Source organism: Lonchura striata, chromosome 29 (genome assembly GCF_050655825.1).
Source record: "Lonchura striata isolate lonStrDom1 chromosome 29, ASM5065582v1, whole genome shotgun sequence".
NCBI lineage: Eukaryota > Metazoa > Chordata > Aves > Passeriformes > Estrildidae > Lonchura > Lonchura striata.
In genome coordinates, this window is record NC_140731.1 from 3,490,490 (window position 1) to 3,516,638 (window position 26,149).

At 67.8% G+C, this 26,149-nt stretch overlaps 6 protein-coding genes across 21 annotated transcripts in view; 1 reads left to right on the forward strand and 5 right to left on the reverse strand.

Moving 5' to 3' along the window:
• Window positions 1-26: 26 nt before the first annotated feature.
• FKBP11 (FKBP prolyl isomerase 11) lies at window positions 27-2,173 on the reverse strand. The gene is made up of 6 exons (XM_021548278.4): window positions 1,999-2,173; window positions 1,509-1,574; window positions 596-683; window positions 482-515; window positions 331-401; window positions 27-260 (listed from the first exon to the last, which is right to left on the reverse strand). Exons 1-6 carry the CDS (start codon window positions 2,116-2,118, stop codon window positions 43-45), a joined length of 597 nt encoding a protein of 198 aa, XP_021403953.3. The 5' UTR covers window positions 2,119-2,173; the 3' UTR covers window positions 27-42.
• A 1,627-nt stretch (window positions 2,174-3,800) lies between these two features.
• ARF3 (ARF GTPase 3) lies at window positions 3,801-7,023 on the reverse strand. Of its 3 annotated transcripts, none has more exons than XM_085563066.1 (5): window positions 6,889-7,023; window positions 5,651-5,830; window positions 5,429-5,539; window positions 5,219-5,343; window positions 3,801-4,797 (listed from the first exon to the last, which is right to left on the reverse strand). In XM_085563066.1, the coding sequence occupies exons 2-5, from the start codon at window positions 5,796-5,798 to the stop codon at window positions 4,636-4,638; spliced, it is 546 nt and encodes a 181-aa protein (XP_085419192.1). In that variant the 5' UTR covers window positions 5,799-5,830; window positions 6,889-7,023; the 3' UTR covers window positions 3,801-4,635. The 3 variants fall into 3 exon arrangements, with proteins under 3 accessions (XP_085419192.1, XP_077644781.1, XP_085419193.1); XM_077788655.2 differs by lacking the exon at window positions 6,889-7,023 and adding an exon at window positions 6,641-6,704; XM_085563067.1 differs by lacking the exon at window positions 6,889-7,023 and adding an exon at window positions 6,579-6,704.
• A 2,386-nt stretch (window positions 7,024-9,409) lies between these two features.
• On the forward strand, window positions 9,410-11,580 carry WNT1 (Wnt family member 1). Its single transcript, XM_031507242.3, has 4 exons — window positions 9,410-9,642; window positions 9,900-10,153; window positions 10,340-10,605; window positions 10,851-11,580. Exons 1-4 carry the CDS (start codon window positions 9,542-9,544, stop codon window positions 11,337-11,339), a joined length of 1,110 nt encoding a protein of 369 aa, XP_031363102.1. The 5' UTR covers window positions 9,410-9,541; the 3' UTR covers window positions 11,340-11,580.
• Window positions 11,581-17,109: 5,529 nt separating this feature from the next.
• Window positions 17,110-19,258, reverse strand: DDN (dendrin). 2 transcript variants are annotated; one of them, XM_085563065.1, is made up of 3 exons: window positions 18,935-19,258; window positions 18,347-18,421; window positions 17,110-18,257 (listed from the first exon to the last, which is right to left on the reverse strand). In XM_085563065.1, the coding sequence occupies exons 2-3, from the start codon at window positions 18,406-18,408 to the stop codon at window positions 17,231-17,233; spliced, it is 1,089 nt and encodes a 362-aa protein (XP_085419191.1). In that variant the 5' UTR covers window positions 18,409-18,421; window positions 18,935-19,258; the 3' UTR covers window positions 17,110-17,230. The 2 variants fall into 2 exon arrangements, with proteins under 2 accessions (XP_085419191.1, XP_085419190.1); XM_085563064.1 differs by lacking the exon at window positions 18,935-19,258 and having other exon boundaries at window positions 18,347-18,920.
• A 132-nt stretch (window positions 19,259-19,390) lies between these two features.
• On the reverse strand, window positions 19,391-23,691 carry PRKAG1 (protein kinase AMP-activated non-catalytic subunit gamma 1). 4 transcript variants are annotated; one of them, XM_021548294.4, is made up of 12 exons: window positions 22,952-23,147; window positions 22,778-22,862; window positions 21,925-22,028; window positions 21,769-21,850; window positions 21,635-21,693; window positions 21,496-21,541; window positions 21,335-21,389; window positions 21,122-21,248; window positions 20,457-20,622; window positions 20,311-20,348; window positions 20,063-20,209; window positions 19,391-19,972 (listed from the first exon to the last, which is right to left on the reverse strand). In XM_021548294.4, the coding sequence occupies exons 1-12, from the start codon at window positions 22,955-22,957 to the stop codon at window positions 19,874-19,876; spliced, it is 1,014 nt and encodes a 337-aa protein (XP_021403969.3). In that variant the 5' UTR covers window positions 22,958-23,147; the 3' UTR covers window positions 19,391-19,873. The 4 variants fall into 4 exon arrangements, 3 of the variants coding, with proteins under 3 accessions (XP_021403969.3, XP_085419189.1, XP_085419188.1); XR_014950443.1 differs by lacking the exon at window positions 21,925-22,028 and having other exon boundaries at window positions 21,122-21,211; window positions 22,952-23,691; XM_085563063.1 differs by lacking the exon at window positions 21,925-22,028 and having other exon boundaries at window positions 20,457-20,659; window positions 21,122-21,211; window positions 22,952-23,691.
• Window positions 23,692-24,209: 518 nt separating this feature from the next.
• The window catches only part of KMT2D (lysine methyltransferase 2D), a 29,182-nt gene continuing 27,242 nt past the window's right edge, over window positions 24,210-26,149 (reverse strand). For all 10 annotated transcript variants that reach the window (XM_085563045.1, XM_085563046.1, XM_085563050.1 and 7 more), the window contains one exon: window positions 24,210-26,141. In XM_085563045.1, coding sequence (XP_085419171.1) covers window positions 26,049-26,141 — 93 coding nt within the window. In that variant the 3' untranslated portion in view covers window positions 24,210-26,048. The remainder of the gene's footprint in view (window positions 26,142-26,149) is intronic.

Consider the following 26,149-nt stretch of genomic DNA (forward strand, 5'->3'; position numbering starts at 1 on the left):
AAGAGCAGCCACGGAGCAGCCGCAGATGCCGAGGGGATGGTTTTATTTCTTTTTGGCTTTGTTCCTCTTCTCCTCCTTCTGCTTTTTCTTGGAGAGCTTGGGGCTGCTGGCCTTGCGGTAGAGGTGGAACCCAATGAGCCCCAGCAGCGCTGGCACCAGCCCCAGGCACAGCAGTGGCACCACCTCGTTCACCACCTTCTGCCAGTAACTGGCCCGGGACAACCCCACCAGCTCCACCTCGAAGCGCAGCACAGCGTCACCTGCAAGGGGGGCACAGCCTGAGCGGGGACCCCACAGAGACCCCACGGGGACCCCGAGGGCTGTGCTCACCTGGGATGCTGGGGGGGGAGCCCCGCTTGCCGTAGCCTAAGTGAGGGGGAATGATGGCTCGGCGCTTCTCCCTGCCACAGGGAGAGTGTTGGTGCCACAAATTCTGGTGGGGACACTGGGGGGGACCCCCGTGTCCCCCATCTGCACTTACCCCACACACATGTCCAGCAGACTCTGCTCCAGACCTGTAGCAGAGTGGGGCGAGGGTGAGTGGGGCTAGTCGGGGTTACCCCCAAACCCCACTTCCCCTGAGCCCCTCACCCACCAGGAATGACTTGGTGCTTGCCCAGCTCCACCTGGAGGGGGTCCCGGCTCAGCGAGGAGTCGATGATCCGGCCATCCTCCAGCGTGCCCTGCGGGGGACACGGTCTCAGTCACTGCCATGGTCACCCCTGGGGACACAGCCCTGGCACTTTCTCTGTGTGGCTGCCAGCACGTTCCCAGTGCTGCTCTGGTGCTGATCCCAGTCCCTGCAGCTCCCTTGTGCCATCCCTGTGCTGATCCCAGTCCCTGTGCCCCTCCTGTGCCATCCCTGTGGTCCCCCTGTGCCATCCCTGTGCTGATCCCAGTCCCTGTGGTCCCCCTGTGCCATCCCTGTGCCCCCTCCTGTGCCATCCCTGTGCTGATCCCAGTCCCTGTGGTCCCCTCCTGTGCCATCCCTGTGCTGATCCCAGTTCCTGTGCCCCCTCCTGTGCCATCCCTGTGGTGGTCCCAGTTCCTGTGCCCCCTCCTGTGCCATCCCTGTGCTGATCCCAGTCCCGGTACACTCCGTGTCACTCCGGGGCATCCTCCCCGCTCCCAGTGCCGGGATCATCCCAAAGTAATCCTCTGGCCAATCCCAGTGCCAGCCATGCCCACACTGGGGTTATCCCATGGCAGCCCCAGTGTCTCCCTGTGCCACTCCAGGTGCCACCCAGCGCCCATCCTGGGGCTGTCCCCATGCCAGTCTCAGTGGCACCATGGCACCATCCCCTTGTCCACCCCCACGCTCACTCCGGTTCCACCACGGTACCATCCCACTGCCCAGCCCGGTACCGCCCGCGCTGCCCACCCTGCTACAACCCCCGGTACCGGCCCGGTGCCGGCCGAGGCCCCCCCCGGCGGTGCCGGTGCCGGTGCCCCCCGCCCCGCCCGCCGGAGCGCAGTGCTGACGTGTTCCTCCCGCCGCCCGCCCGCACCGTGTAGTGGATGTGCACCGTGTCCCCCGGCGCCGACAGCTCCGTGCAGCCCTCGGGGGGCGGCACCTGCAACGGGGAGGTCACGGGGAGCCGGGACGGGGCCCCCTCGCCTCGGGGTCCGCGCAGCCCCCGCGCCCACCGGGGCCCCCCGAGCGCTCCGAGCGCCGAATTCCCGCCCGGCCGCCCCGTCCTCGCTGCGCCGCCTTCCTCCGCCACAGCCCGGTCCTCCCGCTGCCCTCCCATCGCAGCCCGCTCCTCCCGGTGCCCCGTGGCTCCCCCCCGCCACAGCCCGGGCCTCCCGGTGCCTCCTCCGCCGCCCCGTGCCCAGGCCGAGCTCCCCGGTGCTCCATCCCGCCGGTGCCCCGTGTCCCGCCGGTGCCGCCGTTCCCTGCCGGTGCCGCCCCGGTCTCAGCTGCCTGGCCAAGGGGGCCGCGTGGGTCCCCGGTGCCTCCCGCGCAGCCCCGGTTGCCCCGTCCCCCCCCCGGCTCACGATCGTTTCCAGCCGTAGCTCCCGGGCGCCGGTTTCGGTTTCGCTCTCGGCAGCGCGGCAGAGCGGCGGCGGCGGCGGCAGCAGCGCCAAGAACAGCAGCAGCGCGGCGGGGAACGGCATGGCCGGGCTGGCGGCGGAGGAACGGGCACCGGGACCGGGACCGCCCCCCAGCCTCGGGCCCCGCCCCGGGACCGCCCCACACCGAGACCGGCCCCGGGACGGGCCCCAGCGGAGTCGGGGCACAGGAGGATGCTCAGACCGGCCGCTGCCTCGGTGCCCGGTGCCACGCGGGCGCCTGCGCTCCGTGGGGACCCCGGCGGGCACCGGGGCTCGCCCCTGCCCGGGGACCGTCCCGGCAGCTCCGACCAACACCGAGCGGGGGCTCCGGGTGAGGGTCAGAGCGGGGGGTCAAAGCGGAGGGTCCGGGCGGGGGTCCCGGCTCAGGCACCGGTTGGGTGCAGCCCCCGGTGTCCCGCCGGTGCCAGCAGGCGGCAGCACAGCCCGGGGAAACCGGCACCCACCGGGGCCCGGGACCCTTCCCCGGGTCCAGAACCCTTCTGCAGCACCGCACGGGTGGCAGGTCATTCCTTCTCCTGGCACTTCTGCAGCTCTTCCAGCCCCGGCTGTGCAAGACAAGGGAAACCGAGCCCCGAGCCCGGGCTGGGGGCCCGCGGGTCGGCTGGAGCCCGGTGGGACGGGGCGTGCCCCAGAAGCCCCGTCCGTGTGTCTGGAGACACGGAACCCCCAGGGCAGAGCTGGGAGCACAGGGAATTCCCCCCGGTCCGGTGGGCAGCCGGGATCTCCGGCCCCGTGTCCACCGGGATGGGCTCCTTGGTGTCACCGGCCCCGGTGCAGCTCCAGGACGGGGAGGACCGTGACGCCGGCTGCAGCTCCCGGACGACGGCATCGGCACGCCGGCCCCACCGGCGCACCCACATACCAGCCTCGGTTGCCGAGAGGTGGGGAAGCCGGGCTGGCGGCTGGGCCCGGGGCGCTAATGGGATTAGGGCCGCCGGGTCAGCCCTCGCCACACAAAGCCGTCGGTCCAGCCGGTGGGAACGCGTCGGTGCCGGCTCCGCTGCTCCCACCCACCGGGGAGCGCCGGTCATCCACACTGAGCCCCCCGAGGGAGCTCCCAGAGGCCTGGTCATCCCCACTTCAGCTCCCCAGTATGATATCCATGGCCCCCAACCCACTGGGGTGCCCTGGTCACCTGCACTGGGGCTCCCCACTGTCATCTCCATGTCCCCCAACCCACTGGGGTGCCCTGGTGACCTCATTCTGAGCCCTGGTGCTGGCTCTGGTCACCCCACTTTGGAGTGCTGGGCCCTGGTCACCCCCATTCTGGGCCCTGGTGCTGGTTCTGCAGCTCCCTGGTGTCACAGACACGTCCAACAGCCCCCCCCCCCAGCCACCAGTCCAGAGGGGACACGGGGATGGGATGGCAGTGCTGGCCCCAAATGCCACTCAGGTCCCCTTAACCCACGCAGGGGGATGACATGGGGTAGGGGTGGTGGTGGGGGGGGGGGGCCAAGTCCCACTCGCGCCCATCCCAGCACTGGCACCGTCCCCACGCCCCAGCTGGGATTAGCACTAATGGGATTTACCATTTCATCCAATATTCCCCTAAAGATGAGCCTGGGAAGGGGGGGGAGCCCCCTCGCCCCCTGCCAGCCCCACCTCACACCCCCCGCCCCGTTAAGCCCTTTCTAATTAAAGCCAGCCCAGGGCTGTCCATCACCGTCCCCTCCGCGGGACCCCCACGCTGGGGGGGCTGCGGAAGAAGAGACGAGGGGCAGAGCTACATAAAACATGTTTAATATCCAAGGGGGGGGTCAGGGGAGGTCACCCACCGTCTCAGGCGCTGGGGGCTGGGGGGGGGGGGCTGAGAACACACGTCCCTGGACAGGGCAGAGCCGCGGCGACACGTCACACCAAGCACAGACCGGGGGTATAAATACGGTGCTGGGGATGGGGGGGCACAGTACGGGGTTGGGGGGGGACACTGTCCGTCCGTGAGGGGCAGGGACATACAATCACTATGCTGGCATGGGGGCAGGAGGGGGGCAGGCGGCCAGGGCGAGGAGGAGGGCATGGCCAGGGGGACCGCAGAGGTCCTGGCAGCCCCGTGTGCCCCCCACCTCTGCGGGGGTCGCGCTGCGGGAAGGAGACCTGCCTCAAAGTGACATGGGGGGGACGTGTGGGATGCCCGAGGGGGGCACGTGGGGCCGGGAGGGGGTGCTGGGAGGGAAGGGGAGGTGTGTAGTCCCAAATCCCCCCCCATGGCCCTGCTGCCCCCACATTTGGTCCAGAGGAAGGCGAGGGGTGCAGGGTCATGCATGGGGACAGGGTGTCCCTGGCCCCCCCCAGGCAGGGCAGTGCTGAGGTGGCCACCCCAGCCCCTGTCCCACCCTCCCGGGGCTCTGCTCCTGCCCCCCTGGGCGTTATATAGAGCTCTAATTCCACGCACGCACACACGAGATCCGAGGGGAACCAGGGGGACCCCAAAAAAGGCGAAAAACCCCACAGCAACCGGTGCCAGAAGAAAGCAAAACCCAACCGGGGCAGGGAGGGGGCGGCCGGGGGGGGCCCTGGCACAGCCCAGGGGGAGCCGAGGGGGCACAGGGGGACCTCCCCTCACTTCTTGTTCTTGAGCTGGTTGGCAAGCCAGTCGAGGCCCTCGTAGAGCCCATCCCCGCTGGTGGCACAGGTGGCCTGGATGTACCAGTTACGGTGGCGCAGGGAGTGCAGCCCCAGCTTGTCCGTGATCTCCGCTGCGTTCATGGCGTTGGGCAGGTCCTGGAGCAGACAAGGGAGGTCACGCAGGGGCTCCATGCTGCAGCAATGGATACGACCCCTCCACGGGAGCTGGCAGCAGCCCTGATGCCACGGGGGTGGGCACAACTCTGCCACAGGGGACATCATCAGCCCTGATGCTACAGGAAGGAATGGGACTCTCCCATGGGGATGTGAGACACCAGCCCTGACACCACAGGGATAATAGCCAGAGCCGTGTTAAAGACCAGCCCTGGTGCCACGGGGATGGCTCCAGAGGCAACCACCACCCCTGGTGCCACAGGGATGGACGGATGGCCGTGGCTTTGTCACACAGCCTCTGACAGCAGCCTTGATGCCACAGAAGTCCTACACCAGAGAGCTGCCCTGACACCCTGGGGATGTCTCGGTCCCACCACAGGGCTCTCCCCACCCCCAGCCCCACCTGTTTGTTGGCGAAGACGAGGAGGACGGCGTCCCTCAGCTCATCCTCCGCCAGCATCCGCATCAGCTCCTCCCGCGCCTCGTTCACCCGCTCCCGGTCGTTGCTGTCCACCACGAAGATCAGCCCTGGCGAGGGGAGCGGGCACTGACGGGGTTCCTGTGGCCACCCTGCTCCCCGAGGGCCCCCCACGCTGTCCCCTGAGACACCTACCCTGGGTGTTTTGGAAGTAATGCCTCCAGAGGGGCCGGATCTTGTCCTGCCCACCCACATCCCACACGGTGAAGCTGATGTTCTTGTACTCCACTGTCTCCACGTTGAACCCTGCGGGGAGAGACAGTGGAGGGAAACTGAGGCACGGGGGAGCCGCCAGCCCCTTCGATGGAACCCAGATGGGGAGCGGTCTCTGCTCGGTGCCCCCCCAACCTCACCCACCGATGGTGGGGATGGTGGTGACGATCTCCCCCAGTTTGAGCTTGTAGAGGATGGTGGTCTTCCCAGCAGCGTCCAGCCCCACCATCAGGATCCTCATCTCCTTCTTCCCAATCAGGCTCTTCAGCAGGTTCCCGAAGATGTTGCCCATGGTGACAGCGGCGCTGGCTCCGAGGCCGGATCCTGCGGGGGCATGGGGCAGGCTGGGGGAGGCCCTGGAATCTGCAGGGGTGGAGCTGAGGGGTCCCCCGTGCTAGCGGGGGGCTGCAGGAATCGGGGATCCTCACGTCTTGGGGAGATGCGGGGCTTGGGGGACCCCAGGCAAGGGGCTGGGGAGGGGGCCGCACACTGCACGGGGGTGTCTCTGTGTGCAGCTCGGTATGGGGGGGCTGCAAAGATGGGGATGCTAAGCCGCCCCCCGCTGCACCCTGCGAAAGGACAGCCCAGGGCGCTGCACTGGGGGAAACTGAGGCAGGGCTGTCGCCTTCCTCGAGAGGAGCAGAGCCCCCCCAGGACCCGACCCCTCCTCTGCACCCCCAGCCTCCGCACCATGCCCCCATCACCGCAGCCTCGCCGGAGGGGGAGGCCCCCATCGCCCCCCGCCGCCGCAGCGCGCCCCTTCCCCCCGGGCGTGCGCAGCCCCCGCGCCCCCGGGACCCCCGAATTCGCCGCTCCCCCCTTTACCACCCCCCCATCGCAGCGCGCCCCCAAACCACCGCCTCTCCGCCCCGCACTGCGCCGCCCCCCCCTTGCGCATTACCCCCCGCCCCCGCCCGCCGCACCGCACCGCACCGCGCCGCATCTCCCCCCCGCCCCCGGTACGACCCCTGCCCGCCGGGGCTCCGCGCCCCCGCCGCACCGGGCACCCCGGAACGCGCTGCACTCCCCCCACCCTCGCCCGCCCCGGTGCGGTGCCGACCCCCCCGCGTACCCCCGCACACCCCCCGGCGATGCCCGCGCCCCGCATCCCCGAGCGGCGCGGGCCCCCCGCACCTGGTGCCGGTGTCGGTTCCGCCCCCGCCGCCGCTGACTCTGCACCGCTCCCGCCGCCGGAAGCGGAGGCCCCGATCGCGCCGATCTCGCGAGAGCGCCCGGTGCCCCCCCCAACCCCCACCCCCACCCCGCCGCCCCGCACCGCTTCCCGCACCCCCCCCCCCCCCCGCCCGGGACCGGGGGCGCGCGCGGGGAGCGGCGGACGGGGGGGGTGGAACGGGGGGTGCGATCGCGAGACGAGGCGTTACCATGGCAACGGCCGCAGCAGTGCGGGGGTGTCCCCGTGTGCGGGTGTCCCCCCCCCCACTGCCACCAGCCCGTTCCCGGGGGCACCGGGACCCGCACCGGGGCGGCAGAGCCGCGCCCGAAGGGGAGCTGCACCGGCGGGGCGGGCGGGATGGGAATACGGGGAGAGCGGCGTCCCGGGTCTTCCGCCCCCGCCGTCAGCACCGGGGCGGCAGAGTCCCCACCGGGGAGGGGTCTCCGTGCTTCACGGGGAACCGGGACCCCCACATCGTCACGGGGGGACAGCCTGAGCACCCCCGCACCGTGCCGATATCGTCGGTACGGAGGCTGCCCCGGTGCGCGCAGGCAGGGCAGGAGCTGGGACCGGGGACGGGGAACCCGAGGGTGCTTCCCACGTCCGTCTGTCCCCGTTGTCCGCTTGTCCGTCCCTGCGCCACGGGACAGGACGGATGCGCCCCGCTCCCAGGCAGGTACCGGTGGCCACCCCGGGGGCGCCGGGCGGCACCGGCTGCCCCGACGGCTGCGGGAGCTGTTCCAGCGGCACCCCAGGACTGGGGGGATCCCGACACCGGGCCGCCGGGCCGCCGTGGGCTGCAGCAGAGAGAATGGGGGGAACGGGGGCTCGGGGCAGCGGGCAAGGAGTGCGAAGGCCGGAGGGTCCCGGGATGGAGCGGGGGAGGCGAGGGCCGTGGTTGCGCCCCGCCGCTGGTGGCACAGCCCCGGGCAGGGCCCTCCCAGCCGCGCCCCGGGGCCTCCCCGCGGCCGCTGACCTCAGCCCCGGGAGCCCCGACGGGGCGGAGGCCCGAGGGCGTGGACACGGCCCGGCCCGGCCGGGAACCGGGGCGGGGGAGGCGGGAGCGCCGTGCTGGAGCAGACCCCGGCTCGGCCCTGGGCTCCTCCCGGGCCGGGGGAAGGGGTGCGGGTGGGTGCCGGTGCGAGCCCCCCACCCCCGCCGCCGTCCCGGGCTTTGTCCGTCCTTGAATTAAACTGGTGAGCGGCGGCCCCGGGCCGTGACGGGCCAGCGGGGCTAATCCGGCCCCGCATGACTGGTCCGGGGAAACCGCGGCGGGGGGATTACCTCCCCCGGTTCCCGCCCCAACGGGGGGTTCAGTTCAGGGCCCCCGGCCCGTCGGGCCCCGCACTGGAGACTTCACACCCACCCACAACCGGACCGGGCAGTTTTGTCCCAGCCGAGACCGGGCCAACACCAGCCCTGCGTGTCCGTGTTCCGGCCGTGGGCACGTCAAGCCGGCTCCCGCCAGCACCCCCTGCCCTGCCTTCTATCCCCCGTTCCTCAATCCCTCCAACCCCCGGTCCATCCCTACCTCCGACACCCGGTACCGGCCCAGACTGGTCCCTCCGGGGCAGCGGGAGCCGTGCGGGGCTGTGCCGCGCCCACGCGGGTTGTAGACACCGTGGGTGTCCACGGGCACGTTGACGGGGTGCCGCCGGGACAGCCCGGGACAACCTGGGCTCGGGAGGCTGGAAGAGGCGGTAGCCCCGTCCCGCTGGGCACGGACTGGGACCGGAGAGGGCTCCCGTGGGCTGCGGAGGGGCGCCCAGCAGCCTCGACGGTTCACGTCCCCGGGGGCTGCACGTCGCGTGCCCCGGAAAGCCGGCGGCCGCAGGACGGTGTCCCGGGGCTTTCCCGGGACTGTTGTCCCCGTGCGCCCTGGGTTGTCACGGAGCTCTGCTTCCCCCGTGCGCTCGGGACTGTCCCGGGAGATGCCGTCACTCCTACCCCTGTGCACCCCAGGCTGTCCCGGGACATCCCGGGCTACCCCCGTTCCCCGCTCCCTCCGTGCGTCCGGAGCCGTCCGGGGCCGTCCCTGGTTATTCCGGGACCAGCTCCTCCTTGCGCCGGGAGCTGTCGCGGGCCGTGCCGGACTCCCCCCGCCGGTGCCGGTGCCTGAAGAACGTGTGCGCGGGACGGCGGGGAAGGCGGGGGGCGGCAGCCGGGAGCTCTGGGCACGGGGCCGGGGCGCAGCCACCCGCCGGGCTAATCCGGGCCGTGACGGACAGCCCCGGCGCCGCCGCTCCCGCCGCCCCGTAAGAGATGCCGCAGCTCCGCCGCTCCCCATTGTTAGGGCGAGGACGCGGGGAGGCCCCGCGCGGCGGGACCGGCCCACGGGGACCCTCCGCGCCGCCCCTATAAGAGGGAAGGGGCTGGAAGATGCTCCCGGGTGCTGAGCGCTGTGCACCCGCCGCGCCGAGCCGAGTCCAGCCGTGCCGGCTCCCCGGGGAGCTGCCGGTACCGACCACCGGCACCGGGGACCGCGCACGGACCGCCGAGAACCAGCACCGGTACCGACACCGGGTACCGCGCACAGAGTGCCGAGCACCGGGTCCCCAGAACCGGCACCGCGAACGGAGCGCCCGACGCCGCGCTCCAGGGCCGGGTCGGTGTGCGCCGGGCACCGCACCCCCGACGCCGCGCCCCGGCCACCGGCTGCAGCCCGGTGGCGGCGGTGGTGCCGGCCCGCCCGCCCGCCCGGCGCTCCCCGCGTCCCCTCGCGGCCGTCCTCATCTCGGAGCCGCCCCGCGCGTCCGGAAACACGCGTGGATGTAGCGGCCGGGCCGGGGGCTCTGCGGCACCATAAATACCGGGACGGCCGCTCGCCCGCGCACTCTGCCGGGGCTCCCGGGGCCGGAGCCATGCGCGCCGCCGCGCTGGGGCTGGCGCTCCGGGCACTCTGGGCTCTGGCCCTCTCCTCCCTCTCCAACACGCTGGCAGTGAACAACAGCGGGCGGTGGTGGTGAGTCGGACGGCACCGGCACCGGCAGCGGTACCGGCACCGGGGTGGTGAGGCGGGAGGGCGGGGCTGGCACAGGCACAGCAGGGACTGCCCCGTACCCAGGGATGGGGCGTGTGGGGGGACACGGGGCTGCGACCCCCGCTTGGGATCCCTACGGGGGATGCTGCGGTCGCATGGAGGAGCCTCAGGGAGGCTGAGGTGAGGAGGGAGGTGCCGGGCACCCCCAATAGCGGTCACCATCCCCACCTGTGCCACAGGGGCATCATCAACGTGGCCTCGTCCACCAACCTGCTGACGGATTCCAAGAACGTGCAGCTGGTGCTGGACCCCAGCCTGCAGCTGCTGAGCCGAAAGCAGCGCAAGCTGATCCGGCAGAACCCCGGCATCCTGCACAGCGTCAGCTCCGGCCTCCAGACCGCCATCAAGGAGTGCAAGTGGCAGTTCCGCAACCGCCGCTGGAACTGTCCCACCTCCCAGGGCCCCAACATCTTCGGCAAAATCGTCAACCGGGGTGAGGCTGGGGGGTCAGCACAGGGGTTCCCAGACCTCCCCCATGCACCCCCAAGCTGGGATGCTCATCAAAGCCGCCCTGGTTTGCCACGGGGCATCACCAGCCCATCATGATGGAGGGTTGGGGGTGCCGGTGGGTACCCCCTCCCCATCCCGGCAGCATCCTGAGGCGCCGCTCCCTCCACAGGCTGCCGGGAGACAGCGTTCATCTTCGCCATCACCAGTGCAGGCGTGACACACTCGGTGGCCCGGTCGTGCTCGGAGGGGTCCATCGAGTCCTGCACCTGTGACTACCGGCGCCGTGGCCCTGGGGGCCCTGACTGGCACTGGGGGGGCTGCAGTGACAACATCGACTTCGGGCGCCTCTTTGGGAGGGAGTTTGTGGACTCCAGTGAGAAGGGCCGAGACCTGCGTTTCCTCATGAACCTGCACAACAACGAGGCAGGGCGCATGGTGAGGGCACTGGGGCTGTGGGCAGCACTGGGGTGGGCACGGAGACGAGCAAGGCCACCAAGATCTTCAGCCTGTTCCCGTGTGTGTGTTGGGAACAGTTGGAGATGGGTTTCACTCTTGTTTTTTGGGACAAGTGATGTCAAAACGTGATGTGACACTGCAGAAACGAGGGGTGTAGGAGCACGGTGGTCCCCAGGGGGGGTCCCAGGCTGCTCACAAGGCCCCAAATTCCCCTTTCCTTCCAGACGGTCTTCTCGGAGATGCGCCAGGAGTGCAAGTGCCACGGCATGTCAGGCTCCTGCACCGTCCGCACCTGCTGGATGCGGCTGCCCACCTTCCGTGCCGTGGGCGACGTCCTGAAGGATCGCTTTGACGGCGCTTCCCGCGTCATCTACGGCAACAAGGGCAGCAACCGGGCGTCGCGGGTGGAGCTGCATCACTTGGAGCCCGAGAACCCGGCCCACAAGCCCCCCTCGCCCCACGACCTCGTGTATTTCGAGAAATCCCCCAATTTTTGCACCTACAGCGGAAAGACGGGCACGGCGGGCACGGCCGGGAGGTTCTGCAACAGCTCCTCGCCGGGGCTGGACGGGTGCGAGCTGCTGTGCTGTGGGCGCGGGTACCGCACGCGCACCCAGCGCGTCACCGAGCGCTGCAACTGCACCTTCCACTGGTGCTGCCACGTCAGCTGCCTCAACTGCACCAACACCCAGGTGCTGCACGAGTGCCTGTGACCTGCCCCGAGACCGCCCTGCCCAGCCCCGGAGGGGGTCTGCGCCACCCACCCCCCATGACGGGTGCCCGGCTGGATTGAAGGCACCTATGGGTGGGGGTGTGGATGTGTCCTAGGGACCCCCATCCTGCCATGGGTGGGTTCAGTGCCAAGCACCTTCCCGGCCACTCCCCATCTCCAAGGGGTCCCTTCTTGTTGTAAATAAAATATTTATTGTGGACGGTTTGGTGCTGCCACCCCCACCCTGCTTTGCTGGCCCCAGGCCCTGTTTTTTATAAAGATAATAATAATTAATAATAATTAATAATAATGATGCTTTGTTACAGGTGTCATTGATAGCCTTTAGAGAAGAATAAAGAATATATTTTTATCAATCCTGCCCTGATTTGTGTCTGGGGACACTGAGGGAAGGAGGGGATGACCTATGGGGGGACACCAATGTACCCCAAACTGTGGGATGTTCTGTCCACGTCCATCTGTCCGTCCATCACTTCTCCATCCCCTCACCTCCCCATTCCACGTCCATCAGCCCCTCCGGCTGCTGTCTGTCCATCTTTCTCCTCCTTCCCTCCACTCTCCGCCATCCCCTCCCCGCAGACCCCCTTCCTTCTCCCGCTGTGCCCGTCTCCATCCCAGCCATTCCTGCCGCCGCTCCCGGCCGGGACGTCCATCCCCACGGCTGCGGCGCCCATCACCATGGCACCTTGACTGCAGCGTCTCCGATGCTGGAATTTGCCGGGGCGGTCGGGCTGGTGCCGCCGAGGCCGGGCGTTGGGAGCGGCCCCGGGAGGTGCAAGACGACAGACAGGGAATGAGCATCGTCCATCACCGCTACCGGCCGGGGCTGACGGCTCCCCTCGGCTCCCGGGGAAAAGCAGGGCCGGGGAGGGCACCGGGGTTACCGGGGCAGGGGCCAGAGGGGACAGAGATGGCCACTGGCCCCACAAACAGCCCTACATCCATGTGTGACCACAAGAGAAATGCTGCGGCAAAGGGGGGATGCAGCTCCGTGGTTGGCAGGTGTTCTGCTGGCAAGGCTCTCCTGGCATGGGCACCTTTCTGGGACAGGCGTCCCTCTGGAATGGGCATCCCGGCAGAATGGGCATCCTCGTGGGGCAGTCCTCGCACTGGAGTGGGCACCCCACTGGGGTGGGAATTCAGCATGCAGGACGTGCCCTGAGATGGGTTTTTCCCTGTGATAAGCATCCCAGTGGGGTGGGCATATCCCCAGAACGGGCACCCTTGGGGAGGGCATCCTTCTGGGACAGGCATCCCCCGGGGGTGACTTCCGACCAAGACGGGCACTCCCCCTGGGATGGGCACCCCTGAGGTGGGCAAAGGGTCCACACATACCCCTGCACCGTGACTTCACACCTGGGGATGTCAGAACCTCCCTGTCCTTGTTTGGGGGACCCCCAGCCTGGCGCCCACCTGTCCCGGGGGTCCCCACAGCCTGGGCTCCCCCCAGGGCCGGGAACCTCTCGGGGCCCCTGAGGCTCTGCCGCATCAAAGGCTGCGGGATGACGCTGCCACCACCCGAAATATCCCGCGGAGCCGATAGTGGAAAAGATGATGTTTAGACTCAGAGGAGGGGGGGAAAAACACCCTGGGGGCCCCCGCTGCCCGCGCCAAGGTCAAAACACATCCCAGCGTGGAGAATAAAATACCAAAAGGCAAGGAAAACGCCTGGAAAGGAACACAGCCTGAAATAACCCTCCGAGCATCTCCCGCCTGCCGGGTTATCTGCCTGCTAAATTCTGCTCCTGCTTCAGCATGAAAATAGCCTGTTTTCCTGCGGTAGGAGTCAGGAATATAGATAATGACATTCTTATAAGTCACCTCTGTTACTCAGCTTTTCCTGTGTGTCCTGCTGGGCACCTCGGGCAGCCGCGACCCCTGGGTGGGCAGGGGCACCCTGGGCACGGGGCACAGACCTCCCCGGCTTGGACAAATATTCCTGGGTGCTGGAAATAGCTGCTGTGGGCCAGCGCAGGGCCAGGGCCAGCAGCAGGGCCAGGGAGAGGGCGGTCCCATCCTGCAGCAGGCTGTCACATCTGGGAAGCCGGGTAACAGCTGGATGGTGGCCACAAGCTGGGCCTGATGAGAGCTGGGACAACCCTGTTCAGGGGTGGGGTGCAGGGGGGCTCTGCCTGGGGACACAGAGACAGGATGACACACAGAAGTGCAGGACAGAGGGACAGGAGTGCTTCCAGGACAGAGGAAAGATGCCATTCCCAGAAGTGTGGAACACTGGGACAGGGCAGAGCTCAGTGGTGCAGGACAGAGGGACAGAGCCATGTCCAGGGGTGCAGGACAGTGGGATGGTGACATTCCCCAAAGTGCAGGACAGAATGATAGGACAATGCCCAAAGTTTCTGGACAGATGGACAGGATGACACAGAGAGATGAAGAACAGAACGATGCCTAGAGGTGTGGGACAGAGGGATGGTGTCATTGCCAGAATGCAGACAGAGGGACAGGACAGTGCCCAGAGGTGCAGGACAGAAGAATTGTGTCACTCGAGGTGCAAGACAGGACAGGACAGTGCCCAGAAGTGTGGGGCAGGAGGACTCCGTCACTTCCTGAAATGCAGGACAGAAGGACAGGACAGCATCCAGAGGCGCAGGACAGACAGACAGAGCTGTGCCCACCTGCCCAGACCCTCAGGTGGCCCCATCCCACCTGCGGCACCATCCCCGTCCCCTCCCGTCCCCTCCCATCCCATCCCCTGTCACCATCGCCAGCGGCACAGCCCCGTCCCGGCTCCCCTCGCCTCCGGTGGATGCGGACCCGCGTCCCGCCAGCTCCCGGCTTGTCCGGCCGCCCCCTCCCATCCGCCGCATTCCTCCGGCGCGGGGCCAACGCGCCCAGCAACGGTGGCAGCGCTGGCCTCTAATCCCCGGGCATGCCAGCCCCGGGGGGACCGTCGCCGTCACCCACTCCCTGATAGGTGACCAATGCCCGAGACGAACAATTAGGGACAAAGCGGAGCCGCCGGGGGCTAACGCCGGCCTTCACGGGTGCCTTGTGCGGCATTCGGCGGGTTTAATGAATTGTCCATCAATCCTTTCAGCTCCGCTCGCCCGGGCTGGATTAATCTGAGAAGCCGCAGTGGGGAAGGAGCCGCTAAGCCTGTATTTATTACTCTGCCATTGTAACTAATTGAGGTAATTATCTGTGACTCCAACCCCGCGCAACAATGCCGCATTCACCGGACCCTTCCCACCGGCTCCTCGCGCGGCCTGGGAGAGCCGGCACCGCGGGCAGGAGCGCTGGGACGCGGGGACACGCTGGGGACGGGGACGGGAACGGGAACGGGGACGGGGATGGGGACAGGGATGGGGATCGGGATGTTCAGGAATGTGGCGTGGCCGGCACCGGCTGCAACCAGGTGCCACCGCGCTGTGGGGACACGGACAGTACCGCTGGCACGCGTGGGTTGTGGCACGGCCAGTGCAGCTGCACGTGTGGGTCACGGCTCTGCGGGGACACTCCTAACAGCAGCACACACATGGACGCAAATCTCTAGGGACACCATTGTCACCAGCGACACACGAAAGTCACCGCCAGCACTGGCACACGCACGGATGTGGCTGCTTTGGGACATTGCCAACACCAGTGACACATGAGACACGGCTCTCTGGGGACGCCAGTCACCACCAGTGACACACACGGGTCGCGGCTGTCTGGGGACAGCAGCCGCAGCAGCACACACACGGGCACAGGTCTGTGGTGACATCGCTGTCACAGGTGACACACAAGCGTCGTGGCTCTCAGACCCACCAGCACCCACGACACATGTCACGGCTCTCTGGTAGCACCGCCAGAGCTGGCACATCCTCGGACCCAGCCCTGTGGGGACACCACCGTCACCGGTGACACACGAGGGTCACAGCACCCTGGGGACATCGCCAGCCCTGGTGACACACGGGACTGCCGTGCCTCTCAGACAGCACCGGCGCGGATGTCACAGTGGCTGACGGCTCTCTGGGGACACAGGGGTAGGGAGGACCCCCGGTGCCCCCCGGTGCCCCCCGGTGCCCCCCGGTGCCCCCCGGTGTCCCCCGGTGCGATCGGTCACCGGCTGCGCGGCGACATCTGGCGGCCACAGGCGACAACGCGTCCCTCTCCGGGGGCTCCGGTACCGGGCGGGGCTCCCCGGTGCCACGCGTTGGCACCCCCACGGGCTGAGCCCCCGCTGCCCCGGGGGCACCCCAGGCTGCGGCGAGTTTCGGGGGCCGGCGGGTGCCCCGGGGGTGCCGGGGGAAGGCGCTGGCGCCGGCGCAGCCCGAATTAGAAGGTGATTTTCCCGGCGGGGAGCGGGTTTGGGCAGGAGCTGATCCCACGGGAAGGGCCGCGCCGCTGCCCCCGCGTCTGGGACACCCCGCGCCACGCCGGGCACCGCGCCGAGCCGAGGCATGACGTGTTGGCCTGGGCTGTGCCAGGCTGTGCTGAGCCATGCCAGGCTATACCAGCCTGTGTCAAGTTGTGTTCGTTTGTGTTGAGCTGTGCCAAGCCGTGCCAGGTTGCAAAGAGCTGTTTCTGGGTTGTTCCGGGCTTTGGGAAGCTGTGCTGGCCATGCCATGATGTCTTGTGCCAAACTGAACCATGCCATGCTATGCTGAGCAGTGCCAAGTTGTGCCCAGCTGTGATGAGCTGTGCCAAACAGGCTGTGCCAAGTGTCCTGGGCTTTGCTGAGCCATGCTGAGCTGTGCTGAGCCATGTCAGGTGGTATCAGGCTGTGCCAAGCTCTGCCAGGCTGCACTGAGCTGTTCTGAGCTTTGCTGGGCTGTTTTTTGCCATGTAAAGCCGTGCCAAGGCTGCCGAGTTGTGCTTGGTACTTCTGGGCTTTGCCAAGCCATGCCAGGCTGCTGTGCCAAGCAGAGCTGTGCCAAGCTGTGCTGGGCCATACCAAGCCATGTTCCAAACTGTGCCAGGCTGTGGCAGACTGCATCATGCCATGACAATCCGTGACAAGGCATGTGGCTCATACCACACCTTGCCAACCATCCTATGCCGTGCCAGGCCATGCCAAGCCGTGCCAGGTGCCACTGTAGCGGGTGCAGGACCACAGCTGTGCCACGGTGGGCTGCAGTCGCCGTTGCGGCTCAGGCCAGACCCAGGTATGGGGACATCGGTGCCACCCTGGCCACGCGCCAGGACAGGGGACACATGGGGTGACGTGGCCCTGGGGGTGCCCCCCCCCCAGCCTACCGGGTGGCCTTGCTGCGGCAGCTGCCCCGTGCCGTGACCTCCGGGCCGGTGTCACCGGGATAATGACAGGGTCGCACAGGGGGGCGGGGGAGGAGCCGGTTTTAAATAACGTGCAAATTGGACACGATATTTGTGCGGTTTCCTGGGGCCGCGGGGATCCTCCCCCCCCACCCCACCCGCGGCGTGACTAAGAGGTGGCGGCTGTTTGGGGGGGACAGATCCCCCCCGGTGAGTCACACGGGGTCCCCCCCCGGCCGTGACGTGGGGCCGGTGGCCGAGGGCCAGCCCTGCTGCGCTCACCTACTCATTACGGGGGGCACGGGCGGGGGGGGAAAGCTGGCACGTCCTGCCGGTGTTGTGACGCACCGTGGTGGCCGCCGGGACACCCGGGACCTCCGACTGACCCCGGCAACATAACGGGGGAGGGGATCCGGACACCGGGAATGTCGTGGGGGCGTGCCCAGGCACCCGTGTCCTTGCTGGGGGGGGAGTCACAGAGAGGCCTGAGGGGGTGATGCCCACCCCCCGACCCCCCAAACAGGGGCAGAGGCAGCACACCGGGATGGCGGAGCTTTTATTGGGGTCAGCCCGTGGGAACCGCGGTCCTGAGCCCCGCCCCCGATGACCACACCCCGCCAAGCCCCGCCCCGAGGACCACACCCCGCCAAGCCCCATCGCTCAGGCCGGGGTGGGGCTGGCGGGGCCCGGGCCGGCTCCGGTGCTCTCCAGGCTGCTGCTGCTGCTGCTGTAGGCGCGGGGGTCTCGGCAGAGCCGCTGCCGGGAGCCCCCCACGCTGCCCTCGGCATCCGAGTCCGAGTCGGGCGCCGTGTGCCGGCGGATGCGGGACACGGCTTCCCGCAGCGCCTGGGCGTACAGCGCCGGCCGCCGCGGCGGGGGCCGCCCGCGGGCAGCCCTGCAGCCCCCCGGGCTCTGCCACGGGCTGCGGGGGCTGCCGGAGGGCTCCCGGGGCGGCGAGGGGACGGCAGAAGGGCTGCCAACCGCGGAGGGCACGGAAGGGCTGCGAGGAGGGGTGCCAGGTCCCAGGGAGCCCCCGGCATAGCGGACCTGCTGTCGCTGCGGGGGTGGCACGTACTGGGCCCGGACCACCACACGGGTGGCGTCAATGAGGACGTGTCCCCCCGTCCCCCGCTGTCCCCTCCCGCGCCCCGGCACCCGCTCCCGGCCGGCTGCTGCCCGTGGCAGCGTCTGGCAGTGCCGGGGCGTGCCGGGCCCTCCTGGGGACAGCTGCATCCCGCGGGGCCACCGGTGCTTGGCCTCGGTGGCCGCCCGGGGCAGTGTGTGGCTCCAGCCCCCCGGCACAGCCCCCCGGGCCCGAGGAGCCGGCGGGGGGCTGCGGGGTCCCCGCGGGGGGCGGAGCTGCAGGGTGCGGTGGGGACCGTCATAGGCGGGGGGTGCGATGTAAGGGGGGGGTGCCCCGCGGCGGGCGTGGGCTGCCTGCACCCGCTGCATGTGCACCTCGTAGGTGGGGGGGCCCAGCTTGTCCCCCGACACCGGGAGCCGAGGCGCGGGCACGGGGTGCCCCCGCCAGGGTCCACTGCCCCCCGGCCCCTCAAGCTGTCGCGGGGGGCAGGGGGTGGGGGGTACCCGGGGCCGGGCGGTGAAGTCCTGCAGGCGACAAGGGGGGTTGGAGGGCACTGGGGGCCAGGGGGGGGCCAGCTCGGCCACAAAGCGCTTCTCCAGGTACCTGCAAGACAGAGACGGGGAGTGAGGGGAGCGAGGGGAGCGAGGGAGGGGAGCAGGACAGACCCCCCCCACCCCGCGGTCCCCACTCACGCGTACTCCCCGGCGATGCGGCGGTAGGTCCAGGGGGGCTCGGGCCAGCACCCCGCAGCCATGCCGGTACCGGGGCTGCAACACGCCACCGTGTCGATCTCCACCAGCACCAGCTTGGTCCGCTCGCAGATCCGCAGGCGCCCCGCACCCCGCTCCGGACCCCCCAGCATCGCCCCGGCCGAGAGGGGGGTCCCCGCCGCGGGGGGCTCACCGGAGCCTCGGCGGAGCCACGAGCCCGCCCACACGCACCCACCTGCCGCACGTGTGCCCCCGGGGACCCCGTGTCCCGCCCGGTGCCACCTTGGGGCCACGCTGACCCCCGGGGCGGCCGGGAGAGCGGCGCACGGCGGGGACCCCGCGGGCCGTCCCAGGGGTGCCGTGTCGCGTGTGTGTGTTTGTGTCCCCCCCCACTCCCCCCGCGGGATCCCTTCCCCCCCTGCGACAAGCAGGCGATGGCGGGTTTGGCACCAAGCGCTGCAGCCCACGCGGGCTCCGAGCGGAGCTTAGCAACCCTCCGCCGGCGGCATGGCAACCGGCACGGCCCCCCCCGCGAGTCCCCCGGGCCCCCGGTACCTGCCCGGCGCTCACCTCGCTCCGCGGCCTCTGCCGGAGCCCGGGACTGGCACGGACAGGGTCCCCGGGCCGGCCGTCCCCTCCCCGCCAGGAATGTGCCTCGCTCAGCACGGCCAGGCCTCGCACCTCCCCTGCGGACACCGGCTGCAAACTCCGGTGTCCCGGCTGCCTGCGACCCCCGCCGGCCCCCCACGGCAGCCGAACATCCAGATCCCCCCTCAACCTCCCCCAGCCCCTGCCTGACTGCCCCCTGCTCACCTTGGTGCCCACCAGAGGGTCCCCATGTCCTGCCAGGTCCCTGTCCCTGTCCCATCCCCAGTCCTGGCCTTTTAGAAAAGCCACAGGCGTAACAAACAGGGATTTAGGGTCTGGGCGAGCTCAGCAGATTCCCCCTTCCCACGGGGTGGTCACACCCCCTCCCACACACCCCGTCCCCGGGCAGTGCTCCCCGTGCCCCACACGGAGCCAGGGTGGTGCCAGGTCTGTGTTTATTCGTGGTTTCTCCTCGCACACGAAGCAGTGGCGGGTGTGGGCACAGCCGGGGGAACCTGGGGGGAAACCCCCGGGGGCGTGGGGGGGTCCCCAGGCCGGGTGGAGCTGAGTGGGTTTCACCAAACCCAGGGAGAGGGTGCAGGGTGACAGGGACGAGAGGCCACACGGGAACAGCCCTGGCATGGCTATGGGTGACCCTGGCCTGGCACCCCACGGGGTTCGAGGGCTGCCCCCAATCACCCTCACGGCTTTGGGGTGCTGGGCACGGCATGGGGGGGGGTCTGCAGGCTCCCCCCACCCAGGGAAGGGCAGCAGGGGCTGCCCCAGGGCTGGGGGTTATTGCTGGATGCTGCTGGTGAGCGGGGGCATTCCCTGGGTGTCCCCAGCAGCCCGGGGGGGGCACAGTGTTACAGAAGAGAGTTGGGGGGGCTTGGGAGGACTGAACCCCCCTCCCTCACTGCCTCAGGGGCCCTGTGGGAGGACCAGGGCTTGCAGGATGTCCGAGAGGGAGACGATCCCTTTAACCACATCACTCTCATCCACCACCACCAGCCGGTGGACCTGGGGAGGGGGAACACAGAGAGGGGCTGAGGGGGTGCAGGGACCCCGGCCTCCACCCACCACGACCCCCCAGCACCCCGGGACAGTTACCTCGGCCTCGACCAGGCGGTTGATGATGGTTTCCAGCGTCTCGTGCTTGTAACACTTGAGGACGCCCTCGAAATAGTGGGAGCGGTGCTGCAGCGCCCGCGTCACCGTCACGTCCAGGTTGTTGTAGGTCTTTTCAGCTGCCAGGTTCTGAGGCAGGGACAAGCATTGGGGACACAGCTGGGGTTAGAACACCCCCAACACCCCACAGCGTCCCCCCCAGCCCGGGATTTTCCCCAAACAGTACTCACAATAACGTCGAATTTAGAGTAGATGTCCACCACGCGCCCTGGGGAGGGAGGGGAGGAGCTCAGCCAAGCCCCCGGCGCTGTGGAGGGGACACGGCCCCCAAAGAGGTCACTTGGGGACAGCCAAAGCGAGGACGGGACGTCCTTACCCGAGTCATCGACCACGGGCAGCGCGGAGACGCGGTGCTGCACGAAGATGCCCAGGGCCACGTAGATGGGGGTGCTGGTGCCAACCACGGCGATGTTGCTGTAGGTGCCGATCCGCAGCTCCTCCAACGTCCGCGCCATGAACTCAGGCTTGGGCACCTCTGCGATCTGCGGGGACAGCGAGGGGACGGCGCTGAGCCCAGGCCTGGGGGTGAAAGCAGAAAGAGCTGGGGTGCAGAGCAGGGGGGGTTGTGGGACCCCCAGGCAGGGGCGGTGGGGAGGGTCCTGGGGGTCCTCTGGCACTGCAGTGTGTGGTACCAGAGCTGTGCCCACCCAGAGCTGGTGGTGGCCGGTGTGCAGGACCTGCACAACCCAGGATGGGGGTTTCAGTGAGCCCTGAAGCAGCCAAAGGTTCTGGGGCAGCTTTTGGCTCAGCCTGAGATGGGGGTCTCAGGGCAGCCCCTGGCACAGGGACCTGGCACTTTGTACAGCCCGGACTGGGAGTCCCAGGGTAGCACAAGGCTCAAGGACCTGGCACAGCCCAGGATGGGGGTCCTGGGGCAACCTCTGGCACAGCCTGGGCTGAGAGGCTCAGGGTGGCCCCTGGTGCAGCGCAGGGTGAACATCCTGGTCTGGCCCCCACCATCACCAAGGGGCAGAGACTTACAAAGAGCTTGAGGAACTTGAGGATGCGTTTGTGGGTGAGGATGTAGAGCGTGTTCCCCGAGTCGGGGTCGATGACAGGCAGGCGATGGATCTTGTTCCGGATCAGGGAGGAGACGGCGTCAAACAGGCTGTGGGGGGGGAAGGGAGGGGGGATTTGGGGTGTTCCTCGGGGTGCCACCACCAGCTGTGCCCCTCTCCCTGCCCCCCGGGGTACCTGGCATTGGGGGAAATGCAGACCAGTGGCTTGAAGGAGTCTTGCAGATAAACCTCTGTGGGGAGAGGGGTGGGTGAGGGGATGGGGGGGTGGGGCACAGCCCTGGGGGGCTCCGGCCATGCCGGGAAGGGCAGGAGGCAGCCAGCAGTGAACCCCCTCACCTCTCCATGTCTCTATTTTATGTTCCTCCAGCTCATAGATCTGCACCTGTGAGGAGGAGGAGAAACCCAGATCACCCACCCAGGGCCAGGTGGGGCAGGCAGAGCCCGACCTGAGCCCCCGGTAGACCCCAGCACTCACCATGGGGGATTTGTAGTAGCGGTGCAGGATGTTGATGAAGTCGGTGATGGTCAGCATCCCTGGGGGGCAGGCAGGGTGAGGAGAGTCCTGCCAGCCCCCCTCAGCCCCCAGAGACCCCCGGACCCCTCACTCACCTACAAAACTTTGCTTTTTGCTGTCCCAGAGCGGGGCTGCCCGGACACCGTTGGTGACCAGCGCAAAGAACGCCTTCTTCACCTGCAGGCACGGGGGTCAGGGAGCCCCAAAAGTGCCTCCCTGGCCCCAAAAGTGTCCCCCCGGCCCTGGCACACCTGCAGGGATGTGTCGAAGACGACCAGTTTGGAGCTGGTGGGGATCAGGTCGTAGCAGCGATGGGATTTCATGAAGGCGGTGTAGGCACCGCGGTGAGTGTCCCCTGGGGTGGCAGCGTCAGGCGGCACCCCAAAACCTGGAGCACCCCAAAACCCGGGACATCCCCAATTCCGGGACACCCCCAGTCCCAGACTCCCCAAATCCCATGATGCACCAATACCCAGGATACCCCAAATCCCGGGACACCGCAAAGCCTCAAATGCCCCAAGTCCCGTTTCACTCCAAATTCCGGGACATCCAGCTCGGGGCTCTCGGACACCCCTAACTCTGGGACACCCGTAACTCCGGGATATCCCCACTCATGGAGCACCCCAAATCCTTTGGCACCCAGCTCAGGGCTCCGGGACACCCCTAACTCTGGGACACCCCTAACTCCAGGATATCCCCACTCATGGAGCACCCCAAATCCTTTGGCACCCAGCTCAGGGCTCCGGGACACCCCTAACTCGGGGACACCCCTAACTCCGGGATATCCCCACTCATGGGGCATCCCAAATCCTGCCACACCCAGCTTGGGGCTCCGGGACACCCCTAACTCCGGGATATCCCCACTCATGGAGCACCCCAAATCCTTTGGCACCCAGCCCAGGGCTCCGGGACACCCCTAACTCGGGGACACCCCTAACTCCAGGATATCCCCACTCATGGCGCATCCCAAATCTTGCCACACCCAGCTCCGGATGCCCCCCACTCCAGGACAGAACCCCCCAGCAGCTGCAGCCCTTGGGACACCCAAACGACCCCCGGGTCTCCTCCCGCATGCCGGGACCCCCCGGGCTCCCTCGGAATCACCTTCCAGCCCCGAGGCGCTCCGCTCCGCCGGGCTCTCGGCGGCCGGGCCGGGGCCGGGGCCGGGGTCAGGCTCGGGGCCGGGATCCTGCGGACAGACGGGGCCGGTTCAGACGTGGCCGCGGTCCCGGCCGCGATCCCCCGTGTCCCCCCCGGGCCCGCCGTCCCTCCCACAACCTCCATGGGTCCCGCTCCGTCCCGAGGCGCCGCTGCGCCGGTTCCTGTCCCGGTTCCTGCTCCCGCTTCCGCCCGGTTCCTGTCCCGGTTCCTGCTCCCGCTTCCGCCCGGTTCCTGTCCCGGTTCCTGCTCCCGCTTCCGCCCGGTTCCTGTCCCGGATCGTGCCCCGCTTCCGCCCGGTTCCTGTCCCGGATCGTGCCCCGCTTCCGCCCGGTTCCTGCCCGCGTTCCTGTCCCGGATCGTGCCCCTCTTCCGCCCGGTTCCTGTCCCCGTTCATGCCCCGCTTCCGCCCGGTTCCTGCCCCAGTTTCCGCCCGGTTCCCGGTCCCGCTTCGGCCCTGTTCCCAGTCCCACCTCCGCCCGGTTCTCGGAACCACTCCGGCTCCGGTCCCGGTTCCGTTCCCGGCCCTGCTGGCACCGCTCGCTGACTCCCGGCCGCCCGGAGCCCTTCCCCTCCCGCCGGGTCACGGGGAAGGTTTTTTTGGGGCTGGGGGGTCTCACACGTGTTTGGGGGTTTGGGGACACGGCGGGACACACCTGGGGATGGCCCGGGGCAGGGGGACACGGACACGGAGCCCCCGGGAAAGGAGCGGGGGTTGTGACAAACGTGGGGGTCCCCGGGACCCCGCAAAGCCTCCAGTACCCCGAGTCCCGTTTCACTCCCAATTCCGGGACACCCAGCTCGGGGGTCCGGGACACCCCTAACTCCGGGATATCCCCACTCATAGAGCACCCCAAATCCTTCGACACCCAGCTTGGGGCTCCAGGAACACCCCTAAATCGGGGACACCCCTGACTCAGAGATATCCCCACTCATGGGGCATCCCAAATCTCGCCACACCCAGCTCAGAGCTCCGGGACACCCCTAACTCCAAGATATCCCCAGTCATGGAGCACCCCAAATCCTGGGACACCCAGCTTGGGGCTCTGGGACACCCCTAACTCCAGGATATCCCCACTCATGGGGCATCCCAAATCCTTTGGCACCCAGCTCCGGGTTCTGGGACACCCCTAACTCCGGGGCACCCCTAACTCCAGGATATCCGGAAAGAAAACCCCGAGTTGCCAGTTGCCAGCTCGGGGTAGCCCAGGGGAGGGTCACTGGTTTTGGGGGGAGGGGGACACGGCGAGGGTGGGTCAGAGACCTTGTGGGGACAGGAAGGAGCAGAGCAGCAGCGAGCTGTCCTCGACCAAGCCCTTGTCACCGCTGTGCCCCCCAGACCCCCACCCCGAGCTCCCCAAGGAGGGATCAGGCGGCCTCGGCTTCTCACGCGCTTTATTTAAAATAACATCCAGTGGTTCCGGTATTGGTAAAAACGGGATTTCTACACGCCCCGGCCTATGTACAGCTCTGAAAGTTAAATTTCTCGTATATTTTCTGTTAAAACTTTCTCATCCCCCCCACTCGCGCTTTTGCTCCATTTTTTTTTCTTTTTTAATTTTCTTTTTTTTAAAGATTTTTTACCTTAAACCTTTTTTTTTGTTTATTTTGTTTCGGGGTTTTTTTTTGTGTTTTTTTTTTTATTTTTTGCAGCTTTGACGAGTTTGCGGAAGCAGCTTTTCAAGATCGGCCCCGGCCCCCACTGCGCCGGGGTGGGGAGGGGGCACCACCCCCGCCAGACCCCCTCCCCAAACTTCCAGGAGCAGGAGGGTCCCTCTCGCCCTTCCTCCCTTCCCCGCGCCGTGTTTGTGCGTTAGGAGATCCCGGCGCCCCCCGGGGTCCTCCCCCGGAGTGGGGAGGGGCGGGTGGGGAGCCCGGGGGGGCCGCAGCCGGCACGGGGTGGGTGGGGGGCCGGGGGTGTTAATGCCCACTCGCTGCTTCGCTCTCCGAGGCCGCCCCTGCCTGGCAGGAGGTTCCAGAGAGACCCCCCCCCTCCCCACCCCCACCTCGGAGACTGGGTTTTAAAAAAAAACCCCCCACAAACATTTTTGCCCCTGCACCCCAAATCTCAGCCCAGCAGAGCACAAAGAGCCCCCCACCCCAGCCCCGTCTAGTATATACAATATAAGGTATAAATAGATAAATAACCTTCCCCCCCAAGTGCAGCCCCAGCCGTGGGGGCCAAGGGTGAGCAGGGGGGGCTCCACCCGGCCCCTCCAGCCGTGGGGGCCACGTGTGGGAAGGAGGGGTCCCCACCCAGCCCCTCCAGCCCCCCACCAGAGCTGGGGGAGCGGGTCTTGCCCCTCGCCCTGCCCCCATCCCCACCTCACACCTTGGCACACGGCTGGGACCTCCTGAGGGGGGGGACAAGGAGGGGGTGTCCCTGTGTCCCCCCTTCAAGGCGTCCTGATGGAGGGCCACAAATGAGGAGGGGGACACGGGGAAGCCACATCCTCTGGAGCCCAAGGGAGAGGGAAAGACCCCCCCCGCTTAGGGGGGGTGGGGGGCAGGTTGGGATGGAGGGGGGGGCTCACATTTAAAAACAACAACAAATAAAAAGAAACGAATCTAACACTTAAAATGAGGTAGGTTTGGGTGCAGAAGCTCCTTGTGTCTGTCGGGGTCTTGGCTGCATCCCGCCGCCGCTCCGGGGTCTCGTCCACACGCACAAACAAAAAGAGATCAAAGGAACCGAGCAAGCTCTGGCCGCCACGCCGGCGGGGCAGAGCCCGGATTGTCGAGCTCAAGGAGTCTGTGTTACCTTGGTAATTAGCGAGCAAATATCATTAGTTTCTAAAAAAAAAAAAAACCAAAAAAAAAAAAAAGAAACTTAAAAGGAAAATCAAAAAAAAAAAAAAGAAACCAAAATAAAATAAAATAAAATAATCGTTATATCCAGACCGGCTCTGCACAATTGCTCCAGCCGCGCTGGGCCTGGCGCTGCTCCCCCACAGCTCTCCCACGAGGGAGGCAGGCAGGGGGTGGTGAAGGGGGCGTTTCTGAGCCCCCCCACTCCTTTTTTCTCCTCGCAGGACGAAGCAAAGAAAACCCTGAGTTGCCAGTTCATCTGTCCGTCCGTCCCGCTCGGGCAGGGCCGGCAGCTCCGCGGCCGCTGCTCTCCCTCAGTGCCCGGCCGCCCCTGGCACCTCCTGCAGCCCTGGGGGGCTCGGCGAGGTCTCTGAGGCGGGGGTGGCAGCCCCCAGCCCCTTTTTCCCAGTTAGTTCATCCACTTCCTGCAATTCCAAGCTCCACAGTGGCAGGGGATCTTGTGCTGATCGTCCTCGAAGTCGAACTGGTAGTCGTAGGTGAGCTGGGAGG

Bases quoted from the DNA above. Each gene is read 5' to 3' on its own strand.
- FKBP11 (XM_021548278.4), bottom strand. From the start codon at position 2,118: ATGCCGTTCCCCGCCGCGCTGCTGCTGTTCTTGGCGCTGCTGCCGCCG. The intron at 684-1,508 runs GTGCGGGCGGGC...TGTCCCCCGCAG, and splicing joins CGGTGCACATCCACTACACG to GGCACGCTGGAGGATGGCCG. The intron at 402-481 runs GTAAGTGCAGAT...TCCCTGTGGCAG, and splicing joins CTGCTGGACATGTGTGTGGG to GGAGAAGCGCCGAGCCATCA.
- ARF3 (XM_085563066.1), bottom strand. From the start codon at position 5,798: ATGGGCAACATCTTCGGGAACCTGCTGAAGAGCCTGATTGGGAAGAAG. The intron at 5,540-5,650 runs GTGGGTGAGGTT...CTCTCCCCGCAG, and splicing joins CACCACCATCCCCACCATCG to GGTTCAACGTGGAGACAGTG. The intron at 5,344-5,428 runs GTAGGTGTCTCA...TCCCCTCGCCAG, and splicing joins TTACTTCCAAAACACCCAGG to GGCTGATCTTCGTGGTGGAC.
- WNT1 (XM_031507242.3), top strand. From the start codon at position 9,542: ATGCGCGCCGCCGCGCTGGGGCTGGCGCTCCGGGCACTCTGGGCTCTG. The intron at 9,643-9,899 runs GTGAGTCGGACG...CCTGTGCCACAG, and splicing joins AACAACAGCGGGCGGTGGTG to GGGCATCATCAACGTGGCCT. The intron at 10,154-10,339 runs GTGAGGCTGGGG...CTCCCTCCACAG, and splicing joins CGGCAAAATCGTCAACCGGG to GCTGCCGGGAGACAGCGTTC.
- DDN (XM_085563064.1), bottom strand. From the start codon at position 18,516: ATGCTGGGGGGTCCGGAGCGGGGTGCGGGGCGCCTGCGGATCTGCGAG. The intron at 18,258-18,346 runs GTGAGTGGGGAC...TCTGTCTTGCAG, and splicing joins CGCATCGCCGGGGAGTACGC to GTACCTGGAGAAGCGCTTTG.
- PRKAG1 (XM_085563063.1), bottom strand. From the start codon at position 23,676: ATGAGTGGGGATATCCCGGAGTTAGGGGTGTCCCGGACCCCCGAGCTG. The intron at 20,349-20,456 runs GTAAGGACGTCC...CTCCCTCCCCAG, and splicing joins GCCCGTGGTCGATGACTCGG to GGCGCGTGGTGGACATCTAC. The intron at 20,210-20,310 runs GTGAGTACTGTT...TCCCTGCCTCAG, and splicing joins ACTCTAAATTCGACGTTATT to AACCTGGCAGCTGAAAAGAC.